The sequence below is a fragment of the Drosophila innubila genome, chromosome X, assembly GCF_004354385.1.
Source record: "Drosophila innubila isolate TH190305 chromosome X, UK_Dinn_1.0, whole genome shotgun sequence".
NCBI classification, from domain to species: Eukaryota; Metazoa; Arthropoda; class Insecta; order Diptera; family Drosophilidae; genus Drosophila; species Drosophila innubila.
Window position 1 is genome coordinate 17,626,792 of NC_047626.1, and position 27,912 is coordinate 17,654,703.

Genomic DNA, 27,912 nt, shown 5'->3' on the forward strand with positions numbered 1-27,912 from the left:
TGTTATTTCATTACTGAATTTTTCGAAACACTTAAACTGATTATTTGCTCTGAAATTTCTGCTTGCTTTCCATCATTCATTCATTATTCATTTTTCATTTGTGAGTACGTAATTTTCTAGGTCAAGTGTCTTTTTAATTACTGGGAAATTTCATGCGAAGTTGTTTGGGGATTTTTGTTTATCTTAATCTTAAGTAAGTACGTTACAATCGCTTGACCAAAATCCTGCTGTTCTGCACGTTTTAATAACGATGCCAACCTTCAAACCTGTCTGTGTCGAGTCACTTACATCCGAGTACATACATATACATATATAGATTTATATTTACTATTTGGACACAAAAAAAAAAAAAGATCTCTTTCATAATTGCAAACATCGATTTATCAATAACTATACCGTAGCCTGTTTCGAATTCCGTTGAAGTTCAAGTCGTGATGGAAGTTGAAGTTGAAGTTTGAAATCGAATAATACTTATGTTTAATACTGAATAGTATTTGCTATACATATACCATATATGTATGCTAGATCGACTACTTATAATCATAAATATGCAAATTAAATATTGACTACTTGAGTGCAGCGATTGAATTGTGGCCAACAAAGTGTTTATTGCCAACACTGACAACTGACAACTGCCAATTGTTGTGGATAAAGGTAAAGATGAACGAAATTTGAAACAGACTCTCTACTTTTGTGTGTGTGTGTGTGTGTATGTAGCATACTATCTCTGTAAACACATATTTGTATTTATCATACTTAAGATTTGGCCTCGGCAATTCTCTACTCTCTCCATTCCAACAACACTCTCCACTCTCTTCAACATTTTGCCTATGTTTTTTTTATATTCATCCTATTTTTATGCATATTTTGACAGAATTTTTCATCTCTGTTTCTTTGTGTGGGTGTGTGTGTGTGTATGATACTTTGTAGGTTGTGCTGAAAAATTGACATATTTGGTGCTTTCATATAGAACATGCTGCTGCTGTTGTTGCTGTTGCTGTTGTTGCTGTTGCTGCCACTTGAATAGCTTGAGTTTTCTTTGGCTGCTTTGCGTTTCCGCTTGGCGTTGACTAACAGCTTGAGTTTCCGGTTGAAGCTTCGATGGTCGGGTCTTTTGGCCAGAGTATGGATACGTAGAATGATGATGATGATGATGATAATGATGATGATAAGGAATGTGAATCTGATTGCAAATGTAAGTCGAATCAGGGAGCAACATCAACTGATTCAATTTACTGGCAATGCAGCTTTGATTTTTTTGTAGACCAATTACCTAGCAACCGACGTAGAGCGAGAGAGAGAGCGAGAGAGAGCGAACAGAGAAGGAGAGAGAGAAAGTGAGAGGAAATGGGAAAGGAGGATGGGATCGTTTGGTTATCGGAAATGTGTGTTAACTGTAAAAGTCGCTTCAGTTACAGTTTAGCCCAAGATCTTCTTGAAATAGCTAACAGTTTCCGGTTTTGTTAGAGAGCGTCGTCGATTTGGCTTAAATGGCGCCTCAGTTTCCGCCTGTAGGAAGTTTCGTCGTGTTGTCGCGCCCGTTGCATCAATTTCATCATCATCCTGCTCCTCCAGCTGCGTCTCCTCACCACGCCCACTCTCACTTATCAGCCGCAACTTGGCATCGCCTTTCATTTCAGCATTTGCTGTTGCTGCTGTTGCTGTTGCTGTTGCTGTTGCTGTTGCTGCTGTTGCTGTTGTTGTGGTTGCATTTAAACTGTTTTCATTAGATGTTGTTGGCTGCTTTGTTGTGGTCGTTGCCAGCAGATGTGCTGCCTCAGTGGTCAGCATTTTTGTTGCTGTTTCAGCTGCTGTTGTTGTTGTTGTTGTTTCAGTTGCTGCTGCTGCTGTTGTTGCTGTTGTTGTTGGGGCTGTCATCTTTGTTGTGCCTGCTGATGCTGCTGTTGTTGATGCTGTTGTTGTTGGTGTTGGTGTTTCACTTGGCTTTCTTGCAGTTACAGTTGTGTCTGGCACTGTTGCTGTTGTCACAGCAGCGACAGCAGCAACATTGAGTCGACTCGACGTGTACGTTTCCTCATTCACCTGTGCACTTGTTGTTGCAGTTGCAGTTGCAGCTGCTGGTGTTGTTGCTGTTGCTGTTGTTGCTACTGTTGTTATCTTGGCGACGTGCTGCAACTTATGTTCCCCGTGCTCGATATGCTCGCCGTGCTCAGCATGCTCAGCGTGTTTGGTTGGCGGCACATAGTGTGATTTGACTAGAAGCATTGGCGGAATAAAATGCGAGTTGTCCGCCGTTTCCTTAATGTGTGGATGGGGCATTTCGTCCCGCGACTGCTGCTGTCCCGGATGTATAGGATGTGCGATACTGACCGTCGACGCTGCCGGTGATATTGCTGCTGTGGTTGGTGCCGGTGCCGGGTTGTAGTTGTTGTTGTTGTTCTTGTTGTTGCTGGTATAGGAATTGAAGGGTTTGCTGGTTGCGGCAACAACTGTTGTATCTGCTACCGTTTCCACTTCCGTTTCCGCTGCCGTTGCTGCTGCTTCTCGTGTTGCTGTTGTTGTTGTGGCTGTTGCTGCTGTTGCTGTTGCACGAACAATGTGAATTTCAGTTGTTGCACGTGTTGTTGCGGTCGTTATTGGTGCCGTTGCTTTTGTCGTTGTTGTTGCGGGCGCATGCGTGCTGCTGGCGACTGTTGTTGTTGCTGGTGTTGCTTCGGTTGTTATTGTTGCTGCTGTTGTTGTTGTTACTGGTGCTGCTGTAGTTGTTGTAGTTGTTTCTGTTGCTGCTGCAGCTGTTGTTGTTGTTGCTGCAGTTGTTGTAGTTGTTGCTGCTGCAGCTGCTGCTGTTGTTGTTGTTGTTGTTGGGGTTGCAGTGGTTGTTATAAGAGGTGCTGCAGTTGTCGTTGTTGTTGTTGTTGTCGTAGACGCCGCTGTTGTTGTTGTTGCTACTTCCTCAGGTATTGGCGACATGGTCCTCAAATCCTGAGGCAATATCTTCTTTTTGTGAGGCAACGGCTCAAAGATTTCATTGGAAACATCAGCATCGCTGACATCCTCCGGCAGCTGTTCGTCACTCAACGCTGGCTGATCGCCCATCATCATATCCAAGTGGGACACCGGCTTGGCGGTCACCTTGCGCTTCAGCTGCTCCTGCTGCTCCTGCTGCTCATGCTGCTGTTCCTGCTGGGTCTTGTGCTGGGCCAACAACTTCTTGGCATACTCGTCATGGATATTCACTTTTTTGGCTGATTTCTTGACCGGCATTGGCACCTCGTCTGGTAGTATATGGTAACGGGAGAGTGACACTGGCGCATCCGCCATCATAAGCTTGTCCAGGCTGAAGCGTTCGACGGGCGCTGGAGCAGATGTGGCCACTTCGATTTTAGGGGCACTTGCACCATAATTCGGCACCAGCGGCAACAGTTCGATGTCGTTGTTCTCATTGTTGTCGGTGCGTATGTTGTTGATGATTTGCAGCGACTTGAAGTGCGAGTTGGTGATGTCGTTGATGCGCTGTGCCTCCAAACGCTCCTTGGGACAGATGAGCTCGCGTATGGCGCGTTCACGATCCTTTCAACAGAATAAAGAGCATGTGATAAATGAGATGAAGAGAAAAAGAGAAAAATATCGATTACTCTTGTCACGGCCCCAAATGTCACGGCACCATGGGAAAAAAGCCCGATATTTTTGCCTTTTATTCAAAAATTTTGGTGTAAAGTATCTTGTAATTTTTTTGATTTTCTAAATCTGAATACCTATGTGATTTTTTTTAGGTTTTTCGTGACTATGGGTGAGGCTTTTGTGCATCACAAGAGTTTTGTTGAAAGGTTGTTAACTTAACCATCCTTGAATCAGATGTCATTTATATTTTTTGACCGTTTTCGCCTCTATTCGTGAAAAAGCACATGTTGCAGATGAGTTAAAAATGATAAAAAATCGGATTCTTTTCAATGTCAGTATGGTAGGGGGGGTGAAGACAAAGTCAAATAAAAAAAACAAAAATTAGTATAAATTCTACTTTAGTTTTACTAACAAATATCCAAAATATTAAGTGTTGGGCCTTAGATTAGATTTGATTTAGATTTGTTTTTCAATTGTAATTTTTGAATTGTTCGAGGAGGGAGGGGGATAAGATAAGATCCAAGTATCAAGCTTCTAGCTCTATATTTAGATTTTTTTGTAAATATATTACACTTTTCTTCAAAGTAGGATTGGGAGGGCGAGGGGTGAAGGCATTAAAAAAAAATTCGAATCCTACATTAGTCTAACTTAGCTCTATGCCAAATTTCAAGTCTTTACATTTAGAGTTTATGTCAAAATATCGGGCTTTTTTTCCCCTAGTGCAGCGGTGGGCAGCTAATGACTCTTTCTGCTCACAGAGCTCAATCCGTTATGTCTTGGTAAGTGATTGCACAACTGACTTATTTCACGACTTAAAATTGTAGTTCAGTAAATTAAGCATAAAATCTGAACTCTACTGTATTTTTAGTCTGTTACTCACCTCCTTGCCCCTACATGTGTGTCGCAGCAGACCCTCCTCCTGACAGTTCCTGATCAACTCGATGCTTGCCGTATCGGCCATGTACTGCATGGTCAGATTGGGCATCTCTTTCAGTATGCATGCGTCTGCCCAACTAGGAACTGTGCAACACAAATGTCCAGTATGAAGTATTGATCCTTAGCTCCCTTTTCTTCCGTTTTCCTACTTACCAGGCATTTCACAAAGAAACGAGGCCGTCTCCGGGCCGCCACAACGCAACGCGTGCCATCGATAATCGCGTATGGGATCGATAACAGCACAGAGTGGAGCATCCATCAGTGGAAGGGACTCAGCCCAGTAGCCGGTATCCACCACCAAAGGACGTGAGTTGCTGTGTGAAAATAGTTACTTATTGTATAATCTAGAGTCTAATTCAGCTTGATCCAGTCGATAATTTGAAAAAGAAAATCGATTGAATTCAAAAAAAAAAAAAAAAACCTATGAACTTAATAAATTGATATACAATCGATTAACTTTTAGGTCAGATTTCAAAAGTTAAGGCAGATAAATTTCCGTTAATATAAAACGAGTTTCACATAAAGCAATTTAAATTTTATTTAATATCGTAAAAATACTAGAATATTGTAATTTTCGTTTAGAATCAATCGATAAATACTTTTGTTAAACAAAATGTAAGCAATAACTTTTCTGTTATACAAAACGAATTTCTCGTTAAGCAATTAAGTTTTACGAACTTGTAATATCATAACGATAAGAATTAATTATTATTGTCACTCAGTAAAAATCACATTATATCAAAGTTAAAAAGCATAAAGAGCTTTTTGTGTTCTATATTATTTGAAAATTTATATATATTTAAGAAGACTGAAATTGTTTTGGACTTGAGTCTTATAATTTGAGTAGCTATGAGTAGAAATCGTTAATATTCACGTGCTCAACTGCTCATGACAATAAATACACATATCAACACAAACAAAACAATTACAACACAATATATACGTATACATGATGTTCGTTGTGTTGCTGTTGCTTTTGTTTTGTGAGTTAAGTTGGTTTGGGTTGGGTTGGGTTGGGTTTGTTTGTCATTTAGGGGTGTTGCTACTGTACTTACGACCACATAAAACGATCCGAGTTCTGCGGTCGCATGAGTCCAATCCAAACGATGTCGTTCACATCCAATTCCCTCAGCAGGTCGCGCGTTGCATCAAATTGAAAACTGTTGTCGACTGGCAAAAACAACACAACAATAACAGCAATAACAACAATAAAAAGGGGTACAAAAACAACAAATGAATACAACGAAACGACAACAACAACGACAATGAGAATGAGAAGAGACAAATGGTTTTTATTTGTACGGTACGAATATTTCTATTTAATTTGCCAGGCGCATTGTATTTTCGTGTTGAGTATTCAGGACAGTGACCAGAAAAACAACAAAAAAAAACCCCATAGCATCCTATCCACCCAAAGTATCCAGAAGACCCAACACGCCAGCTGACAGAGCAACCCGATCGTTAGGTTTCAGTTCCCATCTTGTGTCAACACAAATTGTTAAAACACATCCAAAAAAAAAGACAAAACTAAACAGGTTGAGTGATTCGACTACGAAATACCCTGCATAAGCCGAAATGTAATGGGTTCATTTCACAAATAATTATTTCTTTGGGAATTCCATAAAATTGTATTTCTGTAGGCGATTCTTCTTTTGATTTTTAAGAGTTTCACTGTTGCCGAATTTTTATTGAAAGATTAAATAAATATTCTCTTTTTCAATCTCCTTGAAATTTTGTATATAAAGATAACTGTATATAAGATACATGTTTGCTGAAAAACATATCATACAATATTTTATTATAATCAGGTTATCTACAAGATAGACTTAGGTTCTGATACTGACATTTTTTTTCTTTTCTTTTCTTTTCAAATATCAGTTTATTTTGTCGATCCCAATAATTTTCGCAACCTTAGAAAACAAATACCAATTGCATTGAAATTCTTATAGACGTACTAAAAAATTTTTATCTTTTAATGTACCGAATTGCTTTATAATTTCATATTAAATTTAGCTTTTTAACTTTTCAGACCAGCTCTAGTTATCTCTGCCAGCGAATATACCTTGCTTCTGTCTGGTTTTTTGTTTGATACATCTATTTATATATTTGGTCATACTCTCGTGGTTATTTAACTGTGTACTTTCAGTTCTTCTTGTTATTTGTTGTTCATCTGTTTCACACATTTACATGGATCCGTGAGCTGCAACTTATTTATGCGCACTGACCCCTCCCTCTTCCCCCCCCCACCCTTTCCCCTAGATATATGTATATTTCAGCTCTGTGTTGTACACAAGTTAATACAATATACGAAGCAACGATATTTATAAGGGATGAAGGGGTTTTGGCTATTGGCCATAGCATACAATCAGGCATCTCATCTGTGCGACTTTCTGAGATTATATTCGTAATTTGAGAAGGGAACTGGGCGAATATTCGCATACGGATATTCCCTCAATGGCAAATGCTTTGTCTCATTGTTGAGCGAGTTGGCCCAATGACATACTTACATAACATATATTTCGATATATTGAAAGCTTGAATTTCCATTGTCATTGAGTGGCATGAACAATTTATCAAGTGAGCATACATATCCAAGCATTTATCTATATACAAGTACAGTGTGCACATGAAATGGTTGACCGCTGTTTGCTTTACTTGAACATGGAACTATTTGAACACCCTGAACCCTGACCCCTGACCACTGAACCCTTGCACCCTACACCCTGTACATTGATCTCGATTCGGCACTGCAGTGGTCAGTATTTGTCACATGGATTTATTGTGTACTCTTATGAGCTATGCACATGATAGGCTTGTGTCTGACTGACACTGGGATTGCCATCGGACACGACCCCAATACACACACATTCACACAAAGCCCTTGGCTCTGGGTCAGTCTGCAGGCATTTTGCAGTCCTTTCGATTCATTTCTCCCATTGGAATCCCAGTGCCCGGTGGATGTCTCCTGGACAAGGTGCAGCTAGTGCCTGGACGTTGTCACAACAGCTGCCGGACATTTGCAATAATGTGCATCCATTTCAGCCCCTCCCAGTTTGTGGGTTACTCTTGTTGGTCTCAGAACTTTGTGCTCCATGCTCTGGCTTTGTTTTCTGTTGCTTCTGTCATTGGGCTTATTTGCATATCACATTTTGTTGGCGTTTAGTATTCCTTAACATCGTCTTTGTCATTCCACCTGGCCTTTCATTCAATTCTTACCCCTAGCAGAAGCTGGCAATTGTGTATTGAGTTTATATTCGCTACAAGTCGAACTACAGCTTAAGCGTAACAGCCATCAATTGACTTTGTGGCTGTCTATCTATCCGTCTCTCAGTCTCTTCGTCCGTTTGTTTTACCTATCGCTTACCTGTCACCAGATTGGCATGATGAAACTGGCAGACGGCGTCAGCCTCGAACCAGGAGATGCGATCACGAAAGAATCGATAGAACACATTCAGACCCTCCTGTGGCATTGTCCAGGTGTTGCTCACGTTCACCTGTAAATTAACAAAAAGAGCCCAACAATGAGAACAGGTGAAAATAATCAGTTGCATGAAAGACTTCTTCGCTTTGCTTGTCAGCGCAAAACCTTTTGAGAATTGACTGAGGCACATGCTCTCAACGCGGCGTATACTTAATGTATTAAGCATACGCCACGTAAAACGCCTTCATTTTTAATGTTGTTGCTCGCTCACAAGCACAAACACACACACACACACAAACACACACACATGTATAATGAGCCAACAAAATAAAAAATAAATACACACACACACACACACGCTCACTCGTATTTTGTATGCAAATGTGTGTATGAGTGTGTGTGTGTGTGTGTGTATGTGAGTGTGGTGCGTGCCTATGTGTAAAAGCGGCTACAAGAAAAAAAAGAAAAAAAATGTTACTTTGAATGCTGCCATGTGTACGAGTAGATGTACTTCATTAGCTTAGGCAGCAGCCGGTTGTGGGGAGGATGTGAGACCAGGAACATGGACGGATACAGGGCCATGGTTGAGAGGGAGGGATGATGCAGGGTGGGGCCGGTACAGCGGCACTGAATAACGAATGGGACAGCTGGCATAAAGCACTGCATAGCATAGGCCATAACACAACCCAAAGCAGCGACTTTTTCCTTTGTAACAACCACCAAGGGAAGCGGATGGAAGGAAGGGGGGGGGGGGAGGGTTGGCAGAAGGGCATTGAGGTTTGCTTTGGTCTAGCCGGATGGTTGCTCCCCGGGACTGTCGCGGTGCTTAGGTGCTGTAATGCCAATGCGACCGACTACGCCAGCACATCAACTAATTACGAGTGAAACTAGAGACAAACAGAAAGTGAGATAAATGGGATAAAGGAGAGAGGGCGAGAAGGGGTGTGTATGTGTGTGTGTGAAGATAAATATGCATATAAACATAAGCCAAAGTAATCTTAAGAGAACATCAAATCATTTTACGCTCGTATGCGACCCACAGAGGTTTATCAAAGCCGTTCAAAAGAACACAATGCCAACAAAGTAACTGTTTGTCAAAGTAAAGCAAGGAAACTGTATGTATAAAACAAGCATTTAAGGATTAGCTAAAAACCAAGTCCTGATTAAATAAATATGTATGACAGACACATTCATAAAGTCGTAAATACACTGATAAACAATAAAAATTAATCTTAGTTTAAAAAAACTATACATTTAGAAATTTCGCTTTATAGTCGAAAAAAATTGAAATTAAATAACTTATAACATTAATTTCGAAGCATTTAACTTTAATTTTATTCATTTATTTATTAATTAATTATTAATAAATTTAAGTTAATTAATATTTTTGGGGAAGTGGCCATTGTTTATTTATTAATTAATTATTAATAAATTTAAGTTTATTATTAATTCTTTTCGGAAAGTGGCCATTAACCGATCCATAAGTTTTTAATCGTATTATTGCTATTAATTATAAAATGATCATTGTTGAATTGTTTGAAGAACAGTTGAAATTGAAATGAATACAAGTGGTGCAATTTCATATATAAGTACACAAGTATTGGTATTGAGAGCTCACCAACGAGGTGGCATTAAGAATGTGCATTGCGCATACGCCGCGTGGGCCAAAGCAAAATTTTGTGTGAGGCAACAAAGTGCAAAAACGAGCCAAACGTTTCATTAAGTTAATTAACTTTTAATTGAAATTGTTTGACAGACGCGAAAAGAGCGCGGCGGTGTACTTTCATCTTTTAATTGCAATTTGAAAGCGGAAAAAATACTGAACGCAAAAAATGAAGAATATAACAATAAAATTGTTGACTTAAGAGCGCAATGCCTCAAGACCAAAGCATGGCATACCAACTAAAGAAAAAAGAAATGTTTAGGGAAAACCAAGTCAAGAATTTCAATTAATGAGCACAGAAAATATGCAGACGACGACGTTTCTTGTTATATAATGTTTTTTTTTCCATTAAGACTTTGATTAGCTAAGACAATTCACATAATAAAAATTCAATTTTGAAAAGAATACTTCAAATTCTCTTTATCTACATATATACTATATTTAGTTGCTTTATTCAATTAAAAAAATTATTTTTGATTTTAAATGATTGAAATAAAAACTTGAGACTTGTCTATCTATCTATTCTATACAAAGCTCAGGCTATAAATCCACTCAACATTTTATACAATTTATTTTGAGCATATTTCTCTCATCTCTTTATATGTGAATTTGTATAGAACTTCGAAAGTCTACAATCGAAAATCGACTTGAAATAATATAAAAGTTCAGTTTTAATTTTTTTTTTATATTAATTTCTGCACGCTTTTTTTTGAAGTTTTTGTTGCAAATTTCCATTAACTGAGTTTGAGGCTAATGGAACATAATTTTTACTTTCCTTCATAGTTTCTTTTACCTCAATATTAATGTGTTTTTTAATAAATTGCCAACATGTCAAATAATTTTTTAATGAAAACTCTTTCATACAGGTCCAATAAGCTCCAAAGTCCCTTATTAAAGGACGTAATGGAAACTAATGGAAAAAGTGCAGCTGTCAAGCTCTGATTTGGGCTGTGCGTTGCTTGCCAATCAATCAGCACAGACAGTTTTATATATTAAGATTTAAACATGATTTTTTCGGATTCATTAATCGGGTTCTATTATATTTTTTCTCTCTCCCATTTTTTTGCCACAGCAGCCACCTATGTGAAATTGATCAACATTGTTGACAGCCGCAAATTGAATGCAACAATTTTATAATCTAAATAATTGCAAACATAAATTTTTTCATACTTTTGTTGTGTGTGTTTCTGCTTGAATATGAAAATATGCAGTCATTCAGGGCGTACTTTTGCAGAGGAGGTGTGCATAATTATTCAATTACTTATTTACACACGAAAACACCATGAATAATTTGCATGATTCATGAAATGGCTAAAAAATTAACTGAGATTACACATACGCCACGTGCATCCGAATTAATTTAACTGCATCGCCTGCAATCTCCACATGATTTTAAACATTAATGCAATTTGTATGCATACAAATGTAAATGTAACCGTAAATTCGTTTGCATCATTTTAAACAAATTAAGTTTTACTGGCGGAACCTTTAAGACCATTTAAAAAATATTTAAAAAAAAAGATTCGGTATTTCAAAAAAATATTACACATAACACATTTCCAACTTTTTTGTTGTAAGTATTACTTATGTTATTTTATTTATTTGTCAAATGTTTACTGAGCTAGAAACTATTATAATCATTTATATTTTAATTTAATAAATTATTTTATAGACTTAAAAAATCAAGGAAAATTGAAAATCCATCGGGAAAATTATATATTTAGTATTGTATTATAGTAAACCAAGGCTTGGAGATTTGCAGTCTTGATTTTATTCTATTTTTTTTTTTCGTTTTTGGCAAATTCGTGTGAAAATGTACAGAAGCAAAATTTTGCGCAGTCCTGTGCCTATGTACATAGCTAGCTTTATCTCCAGGGAGATTGTTGACTCTTCTGCCTTTTATTTTTATTATGCTATTTTGTTGTTGTTTGTGTTAGGGGAAAAGAAAAAGCGGGGGGACCACTTAGCAAGTTGCCGTGCAAATAGTTCAGGTTCTTCAGTTGTTTGTTTGACTGTTTGCCTCGTTATTCTTTGTTTGTAGTTATGATGAAGACGCGCAAAGGGCGATCTTAAGTATAAGAGCCTGTTACAATTTAAACAAAAGAATAAGTGAAAGCACTAAACAATTCTGTATACCACGTAAAACATGAAATAACTACAAACGGGTATAACAAGTAGATCCAAAACATTTCATGATGTTTGTACTGAATTGTGAAATTCATTCCATAATATAAAATATAACCTGATATTTAGTTAATGTGTAACTGCGGAATTGTCCCTGATCGATAGGGAAAACTTAGGGACATTGTATGAAAAAATGTTGAGGACTTAAACATTGTGATATCCTACCTAACCTTGTCCTCACAAAAAACTCCTAGTGGAACTCTGGCAAAAAAAATTTTTTTTTTTTTTCAAATTTTTGGTTTTTATTTTGTTAATTTTTTAATTTTTAAATTTAAAACTTCATGCATGATACTTTGACGACGGATGTATAACTTATTAAATTTTTTTTATTCATGGCTGCTTAGAGCGGAACTCGAACCCGGGAACCCGAACTGAAAAGTTCTGTTTGCGGCAAGTCGGCGACTCTAACCATTACGCCACTGGGCTTAAAATTGCTTGCCTAACAATAATGTACCAATTGACCCCAATTTTAAAGTGACGCTGGCAGAATTATTACAAAGCTAACAACAAAACGTCATGAAATGACAACAAAATCAGGGACAACGTTAGGGACAATCAAGCAAAGGGACTTGCAGAACTACAGGTATCTTGAAGTTGTATACACTTAACTACTGGCACATTTATTTTTGATTTCTCTTGTATAATTTTGGCATTTGCATTTCCGTCTTTTACCCCTTGCTTTGTCCTATTCCGTATCGCTATTTGCCCTGCACTTAAGGACAAGTTTTGTGTCCGCTTTGTATTTGTGATGCCGTGCAAAACGCTTTGCCCAGCACAGGAAGAGCCTACAACAGAGGCAGGGACAAGGACAAGGATTGTGAGAGGGATAGGGATGGGGATGGGAGAGGAGAGGAGAGGAGAGGACAATGTAATGCTAACTGCAGTCAAAGCCTTTGTCTTTATGCTGTGCAGCTGTTGTGAATCAGGCCAAGAGTCGCTCCAAGTAAGGCAACAACTAAGAGATGAAACTCTGCTCAGAAATGGAATGTTGAATGAATATAAAAATTAAGACAAGATAATCATTTTCCCATTTTGCTATTCCTATGTACACGTAGTATATTGTATCCACCTCATTGTGCTAATATAAATAATGCATTTATGTATATTTGTTAAATAAATGTCTCCAAACTTCAAGCACAATTCAAATACCTTAATAAGCATTGAGTTTTACGTGTATGCTTGAATGCCAAATAAATAGCTTCCTACACGATTGTCGATTAATAATGGCTGAATTAAGCCAACATAATTGTGGGTATACAGTGGGTCACGATAAGCGTGTTTAGCATTCACGAGTAGCAATAATTTTGATTGTGTAATTCCCCCCAAACCTCGATTCAGCAATGCCATAAGCTCAATGGGCTTCTAATGGTACTTTGTATATTCAAATTTAACGTAAGCTCTACATAGGCATTCACGTCACAAGCACACACACACACACACAGACACACACACACATATACATACTTATACACTTGAACAAGTACCGTAACAGTGGCGCTTTAAAATCAAAAGTGCGCAGCATCCTTGTCACTAGATGCCACGGAGATACATAGGTAACGATAGACATTCATGGCTTCCTATATATGTATATATATACAGAGGGTAAAGGGGCTAAAGTGTTGGGGTGGAGAGTAGGGTTCTGGAGTATTGGCTTTTTGGCATTGGGGTTGAATTTAAAGTTTGACTCTCGAGTGGCGCACACACACACACACACACACACAGACACACCTATATTAGCAATCCTTTTGATGTATTGTAATATTTTATGCATGGCAACGCTTTCAACTTATTTTGGGACACACAGTGTCCTCCCCCCCCCCCCCCACTAAGTACTTTTAACCGTGTCAAATGTCATGTCATTCGCAAACTCACTGCGATACTCGTACTTGCTATTCACGTTTACAAAGTATGGCCCCAAAAAATATCTACACGCATGCAACACCTGTCGCTACATTGTCGCATTTTGTTGGTTTGAGATGGCCCTGATTGCTAAGTGCTTCTTATGGCCATTATGCCAAATATGGCTCAAAACGTTGTCAGATGCCAGGTGAGTGAATGTTCCGTTCTTAATAAAATACAAGTATATTTTCCTATCTTTTCTAACATTCACTTAAAGTGTTATTTAATTTTCAAGCATATCTAATTATAATTGAAAAACGGAATTCTTCAAACATTTCTTATGCATTTGCATAGGTTTATTTATTCTTTTTCTATTAATTTAGTTCCATTTGCCTAAAAATGTGTTGAATATAGAGTAAGACAATATTCTCATCGATCTTTTAAATGTGCTGCCTGGCAATTTGGAAATTCGTTTTTTTGATAAACTTATTTTTTTTTGTCTTATTTTTGGTTTGTAGATTGACTGGAAACTTTGCATAAGGAAAAGTTTGTCATTGATTACTTGTACCATATGAGATGTCAAATTCGTTGCTAGCAACTTTTATAACTATCGCATTGCTGTACTTTCATCAACATAAAACTCGTACTCGTATTAATGCAACATTTGATATCAATAAATTGTCGTCACTAACTTTAGAGGGAGAACTAAAGCTTGCCTCCATGGACAACGTTGCGTGTGTGTAATTTGTGGTCATGCTTTTGCTATTACGATTCTTACACCATCACAAGGAGAAGTGGATGGGGAGGATGCTTTCAAAACTGTTCCATTTCCATTTATTTTGGTTGAACAATCAGGAATCAGAAGCTGCCAAACTTGCTGCTGCATTGAACGCTCAATTTGCTGGCGTTTGGTGTACAGCATCGTTGATAAAGGGGACAACGACACCGACAATACGACAGTCGGATTGCCTGAAAGTCTGTCTGACAGTCAGGTAAAATGTGAATGTGTGTGTGTGTGTGTGGGGGGTTAAGTTGGGTCTGACCCCAAATGATAAATAGCACTGACGCTTTGAGAGAAAAATTTACAAAAAATGTACACTGATAGAATAAATTTTCTAAAACTATGATTTTGGTCTAAAAAATACGTCGAGAACAATAAATTCTTAGATTAGGAAAACACATCTGGGTTTTAGCAACATTTCAAATAAGACCAAGTTCTTTTTATAAGAACAAATGTCTTCACATCTAAGTCAAGAAATAAAAAAAAGAAAAGATTTTTAAATTTTATTTATTTTATTTTATTTTTTTTGATTAATTTTATTTATATTTTGAGTACTCTACATGCTATTTAAAGCATTTTCAGTGCAATTTCCAGAATTTACAGAACAGTTTTTAAACATGGCAGGGTTCGAACCCAGTTATTTTTCAAACTGTAGTTCTAGTTCTAGAGCCACGGGACCACACAATTTTTTTTGTTTTTTTTTATGCTAACATTTTATTCTGGTTTTGTAAATGTTATGTGTCTTTTCCATGTAATGAGTGGGTATCGAACCCGTGCCTGGCTTTAAACTGAAGCGGCGACTTTTACCAGAGCGCCACGGGACCACTATTGTCTTATAATAAAATGTGACATATTTATACTTTCCTAACAATTTAAGATTTGTATTCTTGTATTGAGAACTTTGATTCTTTAGAATAATATTCTTAGAATTAGTAATATGGTAATAAATGGTCTTTAGTTAAGAATAAAATATTTCTACTGAATGTTCTCCATTTTAGAAGCTGGTCTTTTTTTTCAGTGTATATATATGAAATAAGCTCATGGATGGAGACAAGTGGGCTGCTCGTTGGCCAATAGAATGGGCGTGGCAAGCCTTATAAATAAAGCGGCACACACACACACCCGCTCACTCACTCAAGTGCATTGTCCTTGGCGTGACCCTCTCCCCCTCCCCCTCGCCCTCGCCCTCGCACCTTACTTCGCTTCCTGGCAGCTGCCAAATATAGCAGACTAGAAGCTCGAACTGTAACAGTCTGTGCCACAATGGGAGCAATATCAACGTGGCAACAATGTTGCCTGTGTCAGGCAAAACTGTGGACAAAGTGACGCCACGTCGATGTTGATGTCGATGTCCTTCCACCTTCCACCTTCCACGTTCCTCCTTCTGCCACTCCTTCGTCTTCTTAGTCTTCTCGTGTCTCACGTCTGTCAACTGTCGCGCTTGCTTGCATATAACTACATGCAGCCAAAATTTATTAAAATTGAAGACAACTTGAATGTCATGCAGTTATTCAGCCAGTCAGTCAGTCAGTCAGCATACAATGTGCATGTTGCATGTATCCTCGGGACACTTCACAACACACAGCTCAAAATGCAATACTCTTTTCAAATATCTTCTTAAGTTATATTTAAATGTTATTTATTGTTAATTAATTATGTATGCAAGTACACAAAACGCATTTCAAAATGGTTACTTATATTAACATTAAACGAAAATTTTATTAACAGCTTTCAACTTTTTTCCATCACTTTTAATTTTTATTTTCATGCTTTCCCCTTAATGATTTTCGAAAACTTAAAACTGTCATAACCTTGTAAAAAATTTAGCCAATTTCCTTCGGGAATGTGAATTTGATCATTATTTGGCCTCTATTTTGTTATTGCATAAATTTTTTATTCCATCACTGTCCAATTTTCCATATCTTCCCCTGGACGCTTTTCCACAAACTTTAAACTATCATAACTTGTTATCATTATTTCGACTCTAGTACTCTTTGATTCTGCATAAAAATTGAAATATTCAATTTTTTTTCACCACTGTCCATTTTTTCCATAATTTCCCTCTGACGCATTATCGAAAGCTACGATTTATTGGAAAAATCGTCACAATTGATGAAATTTTAAGCCTTAAATTTAAATTTAAAAAGCTATCTGAGCTATCACGACGGAAGACTATAAAAAATGAGAATATATAAAAAGAGGCTTTTGTTCAGATTCTAGTATGATAAAAATGCCACAAATTAAAAGGTGTACTGCACCACAACACGATTAAAAATTTACCTTTCAATAATGGAAAAAACTGTGTAAAAACGATGAAAAATATTTGATTTCATTTTGTGGAAAAAGGCTGTTACTTATATTCTTGAATAGAAAGTACAAATTAAGATTAGAGACTGCAATTAAGATTGAATTAAATAGTATTAAAAAACGCAATTAACATTATATGCAAATAACGAGAAATTCTATTCATTATTAGAGCATCTGAACTTGTCTCGCTCTAACCAATTAAGAGGAAAATCGAAACCAACATACTCGTAAAATAAAATAAATCCCTTAAGAAAACAGTTTACTTAGTAGACGTCTATCTTGTCTTATACGGTTTTATGCTGCTAATTCTCTTTTAGTCTCTCTCTCGCTATCTCTTCTCTGTGGCTCGTATTCTGCGGTCGCTGTTGCAGTTGACATGCGTTTTAAATCCAAGGATACTAACGTTATTTTCTGTGCATCGTTAAATCCTTGCGCTACTTTCAAGCCAATGCTGAATAATATACATACTCAAAGACGCAAAATATTAACAGTCGCACTTAAGTACATTTATAAGTGTGCATGCGTATATGTATGTATGTACCTTATGTACATTTAAATGTATACTGTTGAATGCATACATAAGTCATTTCAAATACAATATTTGAAGCATTTAGAAGCAGATGTGTCTGTGTGTGTGTATGTGTCTGTGTCTTTGCATAGTTGGGGGCCACAGTTGCCAGTGTGAGAATTTCTACGCTCTTATTTTTGCAACCGGCTTAAGTGATTTACTTTAATAGTGAGCTTCCAACGCACACACACATACACAGAAAAAAATCATCCTAGAATTCAATTTGAAAATTAAAATATTAAAAAGCCAAAAATATTTGATCTATTTCACTTACAAAAAAATCTTACAGAACTCTGAAAATCTAAATATTTGCTGAGAGCCAAATGAAAAATTGTGCTTAAATCATTTATTTTGTATTTGGCTTAAGGAAATCAAGATTGCTTTTTTGCCGGAATCCCAAGTTTTTTTTCTGTGTACAAATGTATATATATATATATATATATATAGATAACTGGCGTCTGTTATGGGTGGTGTGGGGTTGTGGGAAGGTGCTGGTGAATTGCCAAGTCGTTGCAGCTTCATCACATCACAAGACGTTACGAATGGCAGCTGAAAAGAAATTAAATTGCTCTCTCTTCCAACACTGCACTGAAAAAGAAACGCACACCAATGCGCTGCTAGAATCTGCTGCACCAGAGACAGCGGCAGCGGCAGAAGCAGAAACAGCGGCAGAGGCAGCGGCAGCGGCAGCGGCAGAGCCATTCGCTTGCTCAGTCGCTGCAGCTGCTGACGACAATTTGAAAGGCAGCAGAGCACATTTGAGACTGCTTTGGTGTGTGAGGCAGTTAAAGTTTCTAATTGAAATTGAAAGAGAGCGTCGGGCGCTGATGGCTGCAGTTAAACTTGTACTCAAGAAGAGAGAGACGGCACATAAGATGGCCGACCAAATTCAACTGTTATACTAGTTGCTGACACAGAGAGTAAACGAAAGAACAAAAATATGTTGGAGTCCATTGTTGCTTTGGTGTTTTGTTAAGGTGTGTTGTATAATGTATATCACAAAAAACTCATAGAAGAATGCGCGATAAAGTCAAGCCTAAACGTTTGTAAAAGTTTGGTATTTCATAACCTCTAAAATAAAGTAATTTATTTCAAAAGTTATTGTTTTTTTTTTTTAACTATTTTACTGCTGAGTCATTGTCAATTTATAAGCACCGAATTATACTCTAAATACATACTTAAAAACAACATTATAAAATCAAGAATTATAATTATATTTTTGAAAGGTTCTTTTAACTGTGCATAAACTATGTCTTTGGATAATTTCAATTTGATGAATCAAAAATGCAATAGTTTGTATTACGTCTAACCACATAGCGAACTTTGTTGATATGTATATAAATTTCAGCTCAATTAAATTGGCGACTAAAAAGTTTGAACAGCCACAAACACGACCATATGCATGTGCTCAATATTGAAGTATCATCATCATGTCATTTATTGTACGGTCTTCATACAGCACACAACTTTCATACTATATAGTATGTTAGCTGGCCCTCCGGCAAGTTGACAAACTTTGATTGCGTCCCACTCCCTTGACTCCCTTGACTCCCTTACCTGACCTCTCCTTTTCTCTTTTGCTTCCCAAACACCGCACAGCGATGAGATAAAACTTGTTCAGGGATAGCCTTAGGATTCGATTTCTAATTAAAAGCGCAAAAGTTTTGGTCCACGAATATTTGGTCATTGATCGATATCAATATCGAAAATGTCGCATATGATATAGTTGAATATAGTGGTGCGGGGTCGCATATCGCCAGGCGTATTCGAATGTATAATTGTTAAATTAAAGTATCTTTCCACTTTACTATTTGATTTGGGCTTTACAGGAAAATTTATGGTAGATACATAGCTCAGAATACATGTGATATCAATTGATATATTACTGAGACAATTTCCAACTTAATTTCATTCAGCTAGATGTTTTTTAATGATAAATAATTCAGTTTTTTGGCAGAATTTCGAAAACAGGCATGTATATACCCTGGGTATTATAAAACCCTTGGCAGAAGAATTGCTTTTTTTGTTTTAATCACCATAAATTACATTTTTCTTTTTAAATCTTTTTGATACTGTTCTAAGAGTTTAATTTCTGAAAACAAGCTTGAAGAAGAATGCAATCTCCGAAAGATATGCTTAAATATTTGTGTGGTATTGATTTGAAATGTATCTTTTAAATCTATGCTTTTATCAACATTTAAAGTAAGCTCTTTTTATTGCTAGTATTACAACAATTTGGTTTCAAATAATTCTACAAAGTGTTTTGAATAGAGATGCGAGGTTATCCCATATTAACGCTTATATTACTGAAATATATCACAGCTTATTACCCCATATTTAAGCTCGATTACAGGGAAAGTAAAGGAGAATGTATCTTTTTGAAACTTTTAAAAGATGTAAGCTCAAACTTCTTTAATGCTTATATTATAGTTACAAACATATATAAAAGTTTCGTTTAATTATGTGCTACAGCTTATTATACCCCATTTGAGCTGGAATACAGGGTGTTACGAATCAAAAGCGCAGAAGAAAAGTTGTTCAAGTTGTGACACATTTAATTAACATGAATCAGTGGCTAAAATCGGGGAATGGGGTCTTTTAATAGTGGGTATGTGTCAGGCCTGCGGGTATGCGTGTGTATGTGTGTGTGTGTGTGTGGTGTAGGGGTGTGTGTACAGTATGTGTGTATTTTAAGGATAAGTCTTTCATTTGCTGAAAATGCGGCACAACTGTAATTTGTTGGCGCTGAGTTGGGCAATAAACTTTAAAATTTCATGCCCACGAATCATTAAACTTAAACGAGCACTAAATTAACAATTAATTCACATGTGTGGCTGTGTGTGTGTGTGTGAGTATATTTTATGGCTTAGCATACACAAATTACTTAATGACATTCTTTATTGTTCAATTATTAAGCAGAACATGGGCAACATAAAAAGTTTAACACACATTAGAGCCCAATTGCTGGCCCGTTTCCCATTGCCCATTGGCATTTGGCCCGTTTGTGTCAGTTTGCCTTAATCAGGCAGGCAACAGCAGCCCAACAACAAGAACAACAACAACAACAACAACAACAACTACTTCTGCCGACTGCCTCGATTAATGAGCCAACATCAGTTATCAACGATGCCCAAGTGAACGATAATGTTTCAACGCCAGCATCAGCATCATTTTCATTATCAACATCATCATCATCATCGTTATCATCTCCATCATTATCTGCATCATCATCATTATTATAATTATCATTATCAATGATTCTCATCGACAAGAACAAAAACAACTGTGTCTCATTATTGCTGCGCCTATGCTCATTAACATCATCCGGATCATTCTACGGGCGAACTTTGACCGTCTCAAATGTCCGCAAATTAATTTGCCTTCATTGCCATAGCAGCTGCTGTTTTCATATTTTTCTTGATGTTGTTGTAGTTTCCATCGTTGCTGCGGCTGCCCCAAGTAATTGGAAAGGTCCCATTGGGTCGGCTTTACAGAAAAATCAGAAGAACACTTGCCAAAACAGCAGACATTTCTAGACTTAACAACCCATGTTCTACATTATCATCATCTTCAAATCACAGTTAGTATCGGTTGAACAGAAATTTAGAGAAAATTTTATGAATGATTTTCGTTTTTTTGTAAATCAACTTGACTTTCTGTTTACTATCAACATTTGTGTAAAGTTGATTCTGTTTTCTGCTGTCATTGCTCAGGCAATATATCATTTTTTTTCTACATGTTCATTAAATTATTTTCAGCAAATAACATAGCGCTCTAAATTGAGAAATTATTAAATTTTTATTAGTATTTGTGTTATTATTAATATTTTGTTTTTATCTTTACAAATTCGATTATTTTGTGATCAAGACAAAACACAAGACAAACATCACAAATATCTGACTGTACGACTGTATTAAAAGAATGTGTAAACTAAAACGATTGTTTGCTTTAAATGCGCTTGGGATATTCCCTAATAAAACTATCGAATACCTATCGCATTTGATAGTTGTGAGCAGCACGTGCAACTTGTGTGGCAAAAAGCTTCTGATGTCGCAGCTGACTCTTATAATTTGCTGCCAAATTGAAGTGAGACGCTTTGTTTGTGCATAACGAGGCGTGCAGCGCGTTAAACAAAGAACCCGGACCCGGACCCGGACCCAGACCGAAAGGCGCCAGCAATGCCAAATCCAACCGAGAAAATGGCTAAAGGTTGTGAGGATAAACACTGAGAAAAAAAATGTTCCAAGATCAAGATTTTGGTCTCAAAACTAAGAATTTTGCTATAAAAAATGCGTCGAGAACATAAAATTCTTTGGTTTTAAGAACATTTGGAATAAGACCAAGTTCTTATAAATGTTCTTAAAATTTAAGTCAAAAAATCAAAAATTATAAATGATTTTTAAGTTTATCATTTTTTATAGTTGTTTTAATTTTGATATATATACATTTTATTCTGTCTTTGGTAATTTTATAAATGTTTTTTTTTACTTTGTTACGAGTGGCGTTCGAACCGGCGCCTTCCGAATTTTAATTGAATCGGCTTCTCTAACCAGTGCGCCATGAGTGCACTCATTATTTCATATGAAGTAGTACATACTATTTATACCTTCCTAACAATATACGATTTTTTTTCTTGTATTAAAAACTTAGATTTTTAAGATTAATACGCTTAGTATTGTTAATATGGTCTTAAAATGGTTTTAAATTAGGAAGAAAATATTAAAGATAAATGTTCTTGATTTTAGAAGTCGTTCTTTTTTTCAGTGTACATACGTACTATACTATATGTATGTTGGGGCAGGGCTAAGTGCTGCCGCGTTAGCTTTGTGTTAGTTCGTTCGTTGCAAAAGAGAGCAGGGTTACCAGGGAAGGGGATGGGGGGCAGCAGGGTACACAATGTGGATAGGGATTGAGTAAGAATGGTATGGGCAAAGCACTGAAATAAACCGACTGCGAGTGCACCCGCATACGCAACGGAACACAACGGAATACAACGCAACACAACGCAACGGAACGTTGGGGGACTCCCGAATCGGGTCAAAGGAGACAAGGACGAGCGCAATTGAGTTGATTACCGCCTGTCAGGACAAAGACAAAGCTTGTGTTGCACGCCCAGTGAATGGAGGGCCAAGTGGCAGATGCATCACTATTGCATCATTGCTTACTCTTTCTTTCTCTCTCTCCCTCTCCCTCGATTTTTAAGTCGATTACATTCCCAATAAATACGAATTAGGCGTCTGCAATTATCACCAAATAAATAGAGATTTGTAATACAATTGATCAATCGCAGCCTCAAATAAATGTCATACAAATGACGGAAGATTAAGGCAAAAGACCTAAAAATAATTTATAATTTCGGAATGTATAAAGAAAATTTTAAAATTGTTTTTGTTTTAATAGAATCGGCTTGAAAATTTGTATTAACTGACAAATCGGATTTGATAATGCATAAAAAAATTATATGAAGCAAAAGTTTTATAAATTGTTCAGTGAAATACAAACAACTTTTAAGACTGATCACACTTGACCAGAGATTCAAATCGTAACTGTCATTGTCAGACATCTAAAGATGTGCTGCATATTATTTCAGCAGATGATACGAGGATCAAATATAAAATGAGTTTTGTTTTTTATTTATATGTATATCGAATCTCATAAAATAGATTTTTTTTTTTAAATATTAATATGAAATAGTTTTTTTTTCCTTAAGAGTTAAACAAAGTTTTGAAAAACCATTAAAATCATAGTAAAATTCAAGTATGTAAAAATACTGATTTTAACATTTATTTTTGTTTAATATATAAACCGGATATAATTGTTGTATTAAAACTATTTGCGAATCCAATGTCAATGACTCCGATAATTAACATTTTTGCTGAGATTGAAATAGATACCTAAAGTTGAATCAACTATTTCGTACTCGGTTTAAGTTAATCCGACATCACCGGTATTTGGACACTGTTTGAGATTAATTTTATCCCAGAATCGGGGATCGACTTCGATTAAGGCTTTTGGCAACCGATACTCGATATACTCATACAAATGTTAGTGAAAAGGTTATACTGAAGGTTGCATTGGTTTGGCAACCCAGTTCTCCGATTATAGCGTAATTGAGGGAGCCTATTTAGATGATAGGTCCTGCGTGAAGGTGATTTGCATTGCACGCAATCTGTTGATGGCTTCAAACTCAACCTGACTTCGTGTGGAGTTTTCAAGGTCTGAATTACTATACATATATTGCCTGCCACATGCAGCACATTCCATGTAATTTCCGTTTCCGCTTTCCGCCTTCCATTTTTTTGTTCCCTTTCTTTTTCATTCTTTTTGTCAGGCTGTGTGCGAAGTAATTGGCTGCGAAAATGCTGCCATAAATCAAAGTGATAATTATGTGGGCGAATGCTTACCGCCAGTTGCCAGTTGCTAGCTACCAGTTGAGAGTTGCCACTTGCCATAGGAGAGGGGCAGGCAAGAGGAGGCGCATTGCAAGCTTAATTTGATTGCCATTTGCTCGATTTTGGAGGCAAAGGCCCATAAATTATGATTTGATGTGCGAAATAGTTGCAGCTGGCTCAAGGTCGAATATTTTTTGCCTTTCTTTTTTTTGTTTTTTTGTATTTTTCTTCTCTTTTTTTGTTCTTCTTGTCTGTGCAGTGTGTCCTGTGCTGGTGGCCTTCGCCTGGACGACTCGTCCTTGATGTGTTTAAGTAAAAACTGAAAGTGGAGCAGCCAGTGGCTGTTTTGGCAATGTTGCCAACTACCTTGACTACCATGTGGTGGGTGGGGCAAGGGGGGAGGGGTTGGACTGGATTCTACTATGATTAATTGCATGTTGTTGCGGCGACCACATCGTAAATTGCTTTCAGTCGTGTCACCCGCACGTGGATGCCATGAATAAAATGGAAAGCATTTGCCAACAGAGCAGCTTCAATTCCTGCAAGGCTTCGTTACGTTACGTTACATTTCGTTACGTTATGTTACGCTGCGTTGCGTTTGCATTGTTGTCTTTGCTAATGTTGCATTATTAATGCATCTGCAACAAGAATGCCGCATGCCGCATACCGCATGCCGCATGCTGCCCCAAAAACTAGGCAACATTTTTGTCTTAAGCCAAGAACAAACCAAGCAAGGCAGCCAGCCAACCAAACTGCAAAATGACCAACAAGCAAAGCAGCAAAGACAGCAAGAACCACAGCACTACAGCACTGTATATGTATGTTTGTATGTATGTATGTAAGAATTCCGAGAGCAGTCACTGTATTTAATAATTCTAACAAAAGTTGTATATTTTTGGTAACATTTAAACAAAATGTCCTACGCTGAGAAATAACAATTATTGGTTCTCAAAGCTTTTTAATCACACAATTTATCAGTTTTGAGACAAAAAGCTTAAAATTGCGTGGAATATTTTGAAAAAAAAAATTTTTTTATTTGTTAATCTCGTGTATTTTTCTATTAGTTTTTTAAGTTTTCCTATTTACAAATTTAATTAATAATCTATTTTAGATACCAGTACCTGTACTCGTTACTTAAAAAATAACTTAATGGCTACATAGTGCTTTTTTTTAAATATGTCTGTGCGTCCGTTAAAAAGTAGATTCTTATAATTCTTATCAAAACGTTATGATATCACAATTTCTTGGAATAAACTGTGTTTGCATTAACAATCATGGAAATAACACCATTTATAGATTGAAACTATACCTTCTGCGAGAGTAGGTATGAAAAAAATGTACTTATCTCTGCAACCCAATACAAATTGGATGACACCCAATTAAATGCTCTGCTAGCAACAACTGGAACTTCCCTCGATTGAAGGTATGTGTGTAAGTGCGTAATGTTGTAGAGGCAACTCCTGCGGCGACTATGGCTATGGCTCTCGCTACGGGTAAAAGCAATCACGATAATAAGCATAAATAAAAAGCCCAACAAAAAATTACACGACCATAAAAAAAGGGCAAATGGCAAAGGCTATGAGGCAGGAGGTAGGGGCCGGAAAATGGTAGTATGAGCTTGGTGGTTAAAGGGGGGAGGGCGGAGCATTCAAAATGGCACCGCAAGGCAACCCTCCAAGTCCTTTAGACCCGCCAACAACAACAACAACAACAAAAACCACAACAGCAAACAACACGGGGAATGAGAACACAAATAAGTTTTGTAGTGGCTTGCAACCGCTGAACAACGTCGTAAAAACTTATTTAATTTGTGATTTATATGAATAAAATTTTCTAGTAAATTCCCAGAAATTATTCATTTCGCAGCGTGCTTACGGGCGGGTGGACAACACCAGCAACAGCAACAGCAACAGCAACAACAACAGCATCAGGAGCAAAACAAACGGAAGAAAAATGGCACTGGTAACCGGATGGTTAGGGGAGAGGTGGAGAGCCAGTCGACCAGTCGACAGGATAAACTCCACAACCCAAACAAGTCAGCCAGCAAGGAGCTGGCAGTTAGACTGGTTGAATTTCTGGCAGACGACAGAAATGGCGACGATGACGTCGCTATCGACGCCGCTTTCCCCTCAACAGCCAACCAACAAAGCATAAGAAGAAACTTTTTGGCTGGACTAGCCAAGAGTTCACGTTTTTGATTTACTCCCAGAAAACACACATACACACACACACACAGTCGCTCACAGTCGCAAGTTTGCGCATATGAATTGGGCAATTGGAAGCGCTGCCAAAAGCAGAACAAACACCACCCGACGGCCTACGACCACCGGACGCCAACATTGGCGCCTGCCATGAAAAACAATTTCCAATTTTTGGTGGTGAGTAACACTTAGATCGCTCTATTTACTGACCACAGGCGAACCGTCGCGAACTTTCACAAATTATAACTGAAACTGAAAAACTGTTACAACTTTTGCTCTCACTGTCCGACTAAGAATTCTGTAGGAAGAACAACAGTAACTAGACCATACCAATTCCAATCAAATCTAAAGACCATGTGTGTGTTAGTTCGTATAAAAGTTAATGCTTTAACTGGAGTTATATTTTAAACCATAATTTGTTCCGCATTAGTGCTTCATTAAAAAAAAAGTGCTTTTGTTTTTTTAAAATTTTTTTTTTAAGAAAAATATATTTGTCAACGAAATTTTATCGGCTCATATACATTGATATCTTGAGAATTCTGTTCTTTTGCTAATAATCCTATAATTTTATAGGAATTTAATTTGAATATTCGATAGCATTTTATGATCGGTGTTACTCATTGCTGCCAAATTATAATTACTCCCTATTTAATTCACATAAATTCTACCAATATTTTATTATTAAAATTTACTTTATAATTCTTACTTGTTTTACCACGAATGGATTTCAATTCTCTTTTATTTTAAGAAATTCTCGAGTACACATTGCAACATCAAGATTGCAATTTCCGTGACTCCGACGCACACAAGCTCCTTGCACTTATGCTCGCACCCAAGCGCATTTACTCTCTTGAGAGCACTTAATTTAACAATTCCTCTTTGTGCGACATTCTTAAACGTTTTACTGACAGCGCAACGCAGCACAGTTTAGCCTTCGATGTCTTTGCTCGAAATGAAGTAATCACGATTGTGCTTGAGTTTAGAATTTCGGTTAATGGATAGCGTTGAATGTGGCCAACTGGAGTCAGTTGAATGTGTGGAATTTAGAATGTGTAGCATGTTGTGTGTTATGGGAATGTGGCATGCTAGAGAAAAGAAGCATGCACCGGCCACACTGAGAAAAAAATAATTGTTTGCGCTGCATCTTTTAGAGAAAAATTCTTAGTTTTGGGAACAAAATATTTATTTAAAGACAAATTTTTCGCAAAACACGTTGAGAACCTAGATTCAAAATAAGATAAAGTATATTGATTTTAAGGCTGTGTTTTCTTGAATTTTGTAAGGGTGTCTTAATAAAAAAAAAATTCTAGATTTTTGATACTGTTTTTTTTTATTTGAGTGAACTTACCGCACGTGCATCGCAGCGCAAGATGAAGCTGGCGACGCATAGACCCAGGAGCGGCAACATCCATAGCCGGCTGGAGCTGACACCGGTGCGTTTTTGTGGCACCTCTCGTAGCATTTTCAGTTTATTTTGTTTTGGTTATTATATTTGTTTGAGTTAAAATTCTTTATTTAGGTTTTACTCTCGTTAACTTCTTCTGGTTGGTTCGCAATGCGAGTTTGTGGTTGGCGTTTATTGTGTTTATTGCCAGCGATTTGCACTACAAAAAACAACAAAAACAGTTGTGATAAACGAGGGCGAATTTTCAATGAAATGAATGAATGAATGGATTTCAAACTCGAGTCTTTCAGAGCTTCACTTGCTGCTCAGTGGAAGTGGAGTTAACATTTATGTAGCTGGTTTTTGTGCCTTGTCGAATTGCCGGCGCCTGTTCGGCTTGTTTACTTTCACTAGAACGCACACACACACAGACTCATACACATAGACTCAGACAGACAGACAGACAGGCAGACAGAGGGGCAACAAAACTGGCGCCACATATTCGCGGGCGCCACAACAATTGCGACAAGAGCAGAGCACAAAAGCCAACGAAACTAACAACAATATTCACTGAAAGCAGCAGCAGCAGATGAATTCACTGGTGAACGAAACGAACCGAACGCGCACGCGGCACGAATTGTTCTGGCGTCTCGG

At 37.2% G+C, this 27,912-nt stretch overlaps 1 protein-coding gene across 1 annotated transcript; it reads right to left on the minus strand.

Moving 5' to 3' along the window:
* On the minus strand, positions 1 to 27,912 carry LOC117787618. Its single transcript, XM_034626192.1, has 9 exons — positions 27,875 to 27,912; positions 27,223 to 27,478; positions 7,883 to 8,012; positions 5,574 to 5,688; positions 4,672 to 4,832; positions 4,463 to 4,602; positions 2,887 to 3,531; positions 1,879 to 2,673; positions 1 to 1,833 (listed from the first exon to the last, which is right to left on the minus strand). Exons 2-9 carry the CDS (start codon positions 27,334 to 27,336, stop codon positions 1,420 to 1,422), a joined length of 2,514 nt encoding a protein of 837 aa, XP_034482083.1. The 5' UTR covers positions 27,337 to 27,478; positions 27,875 to 27,912; the 3' UTR covers positions 1 to 1,419.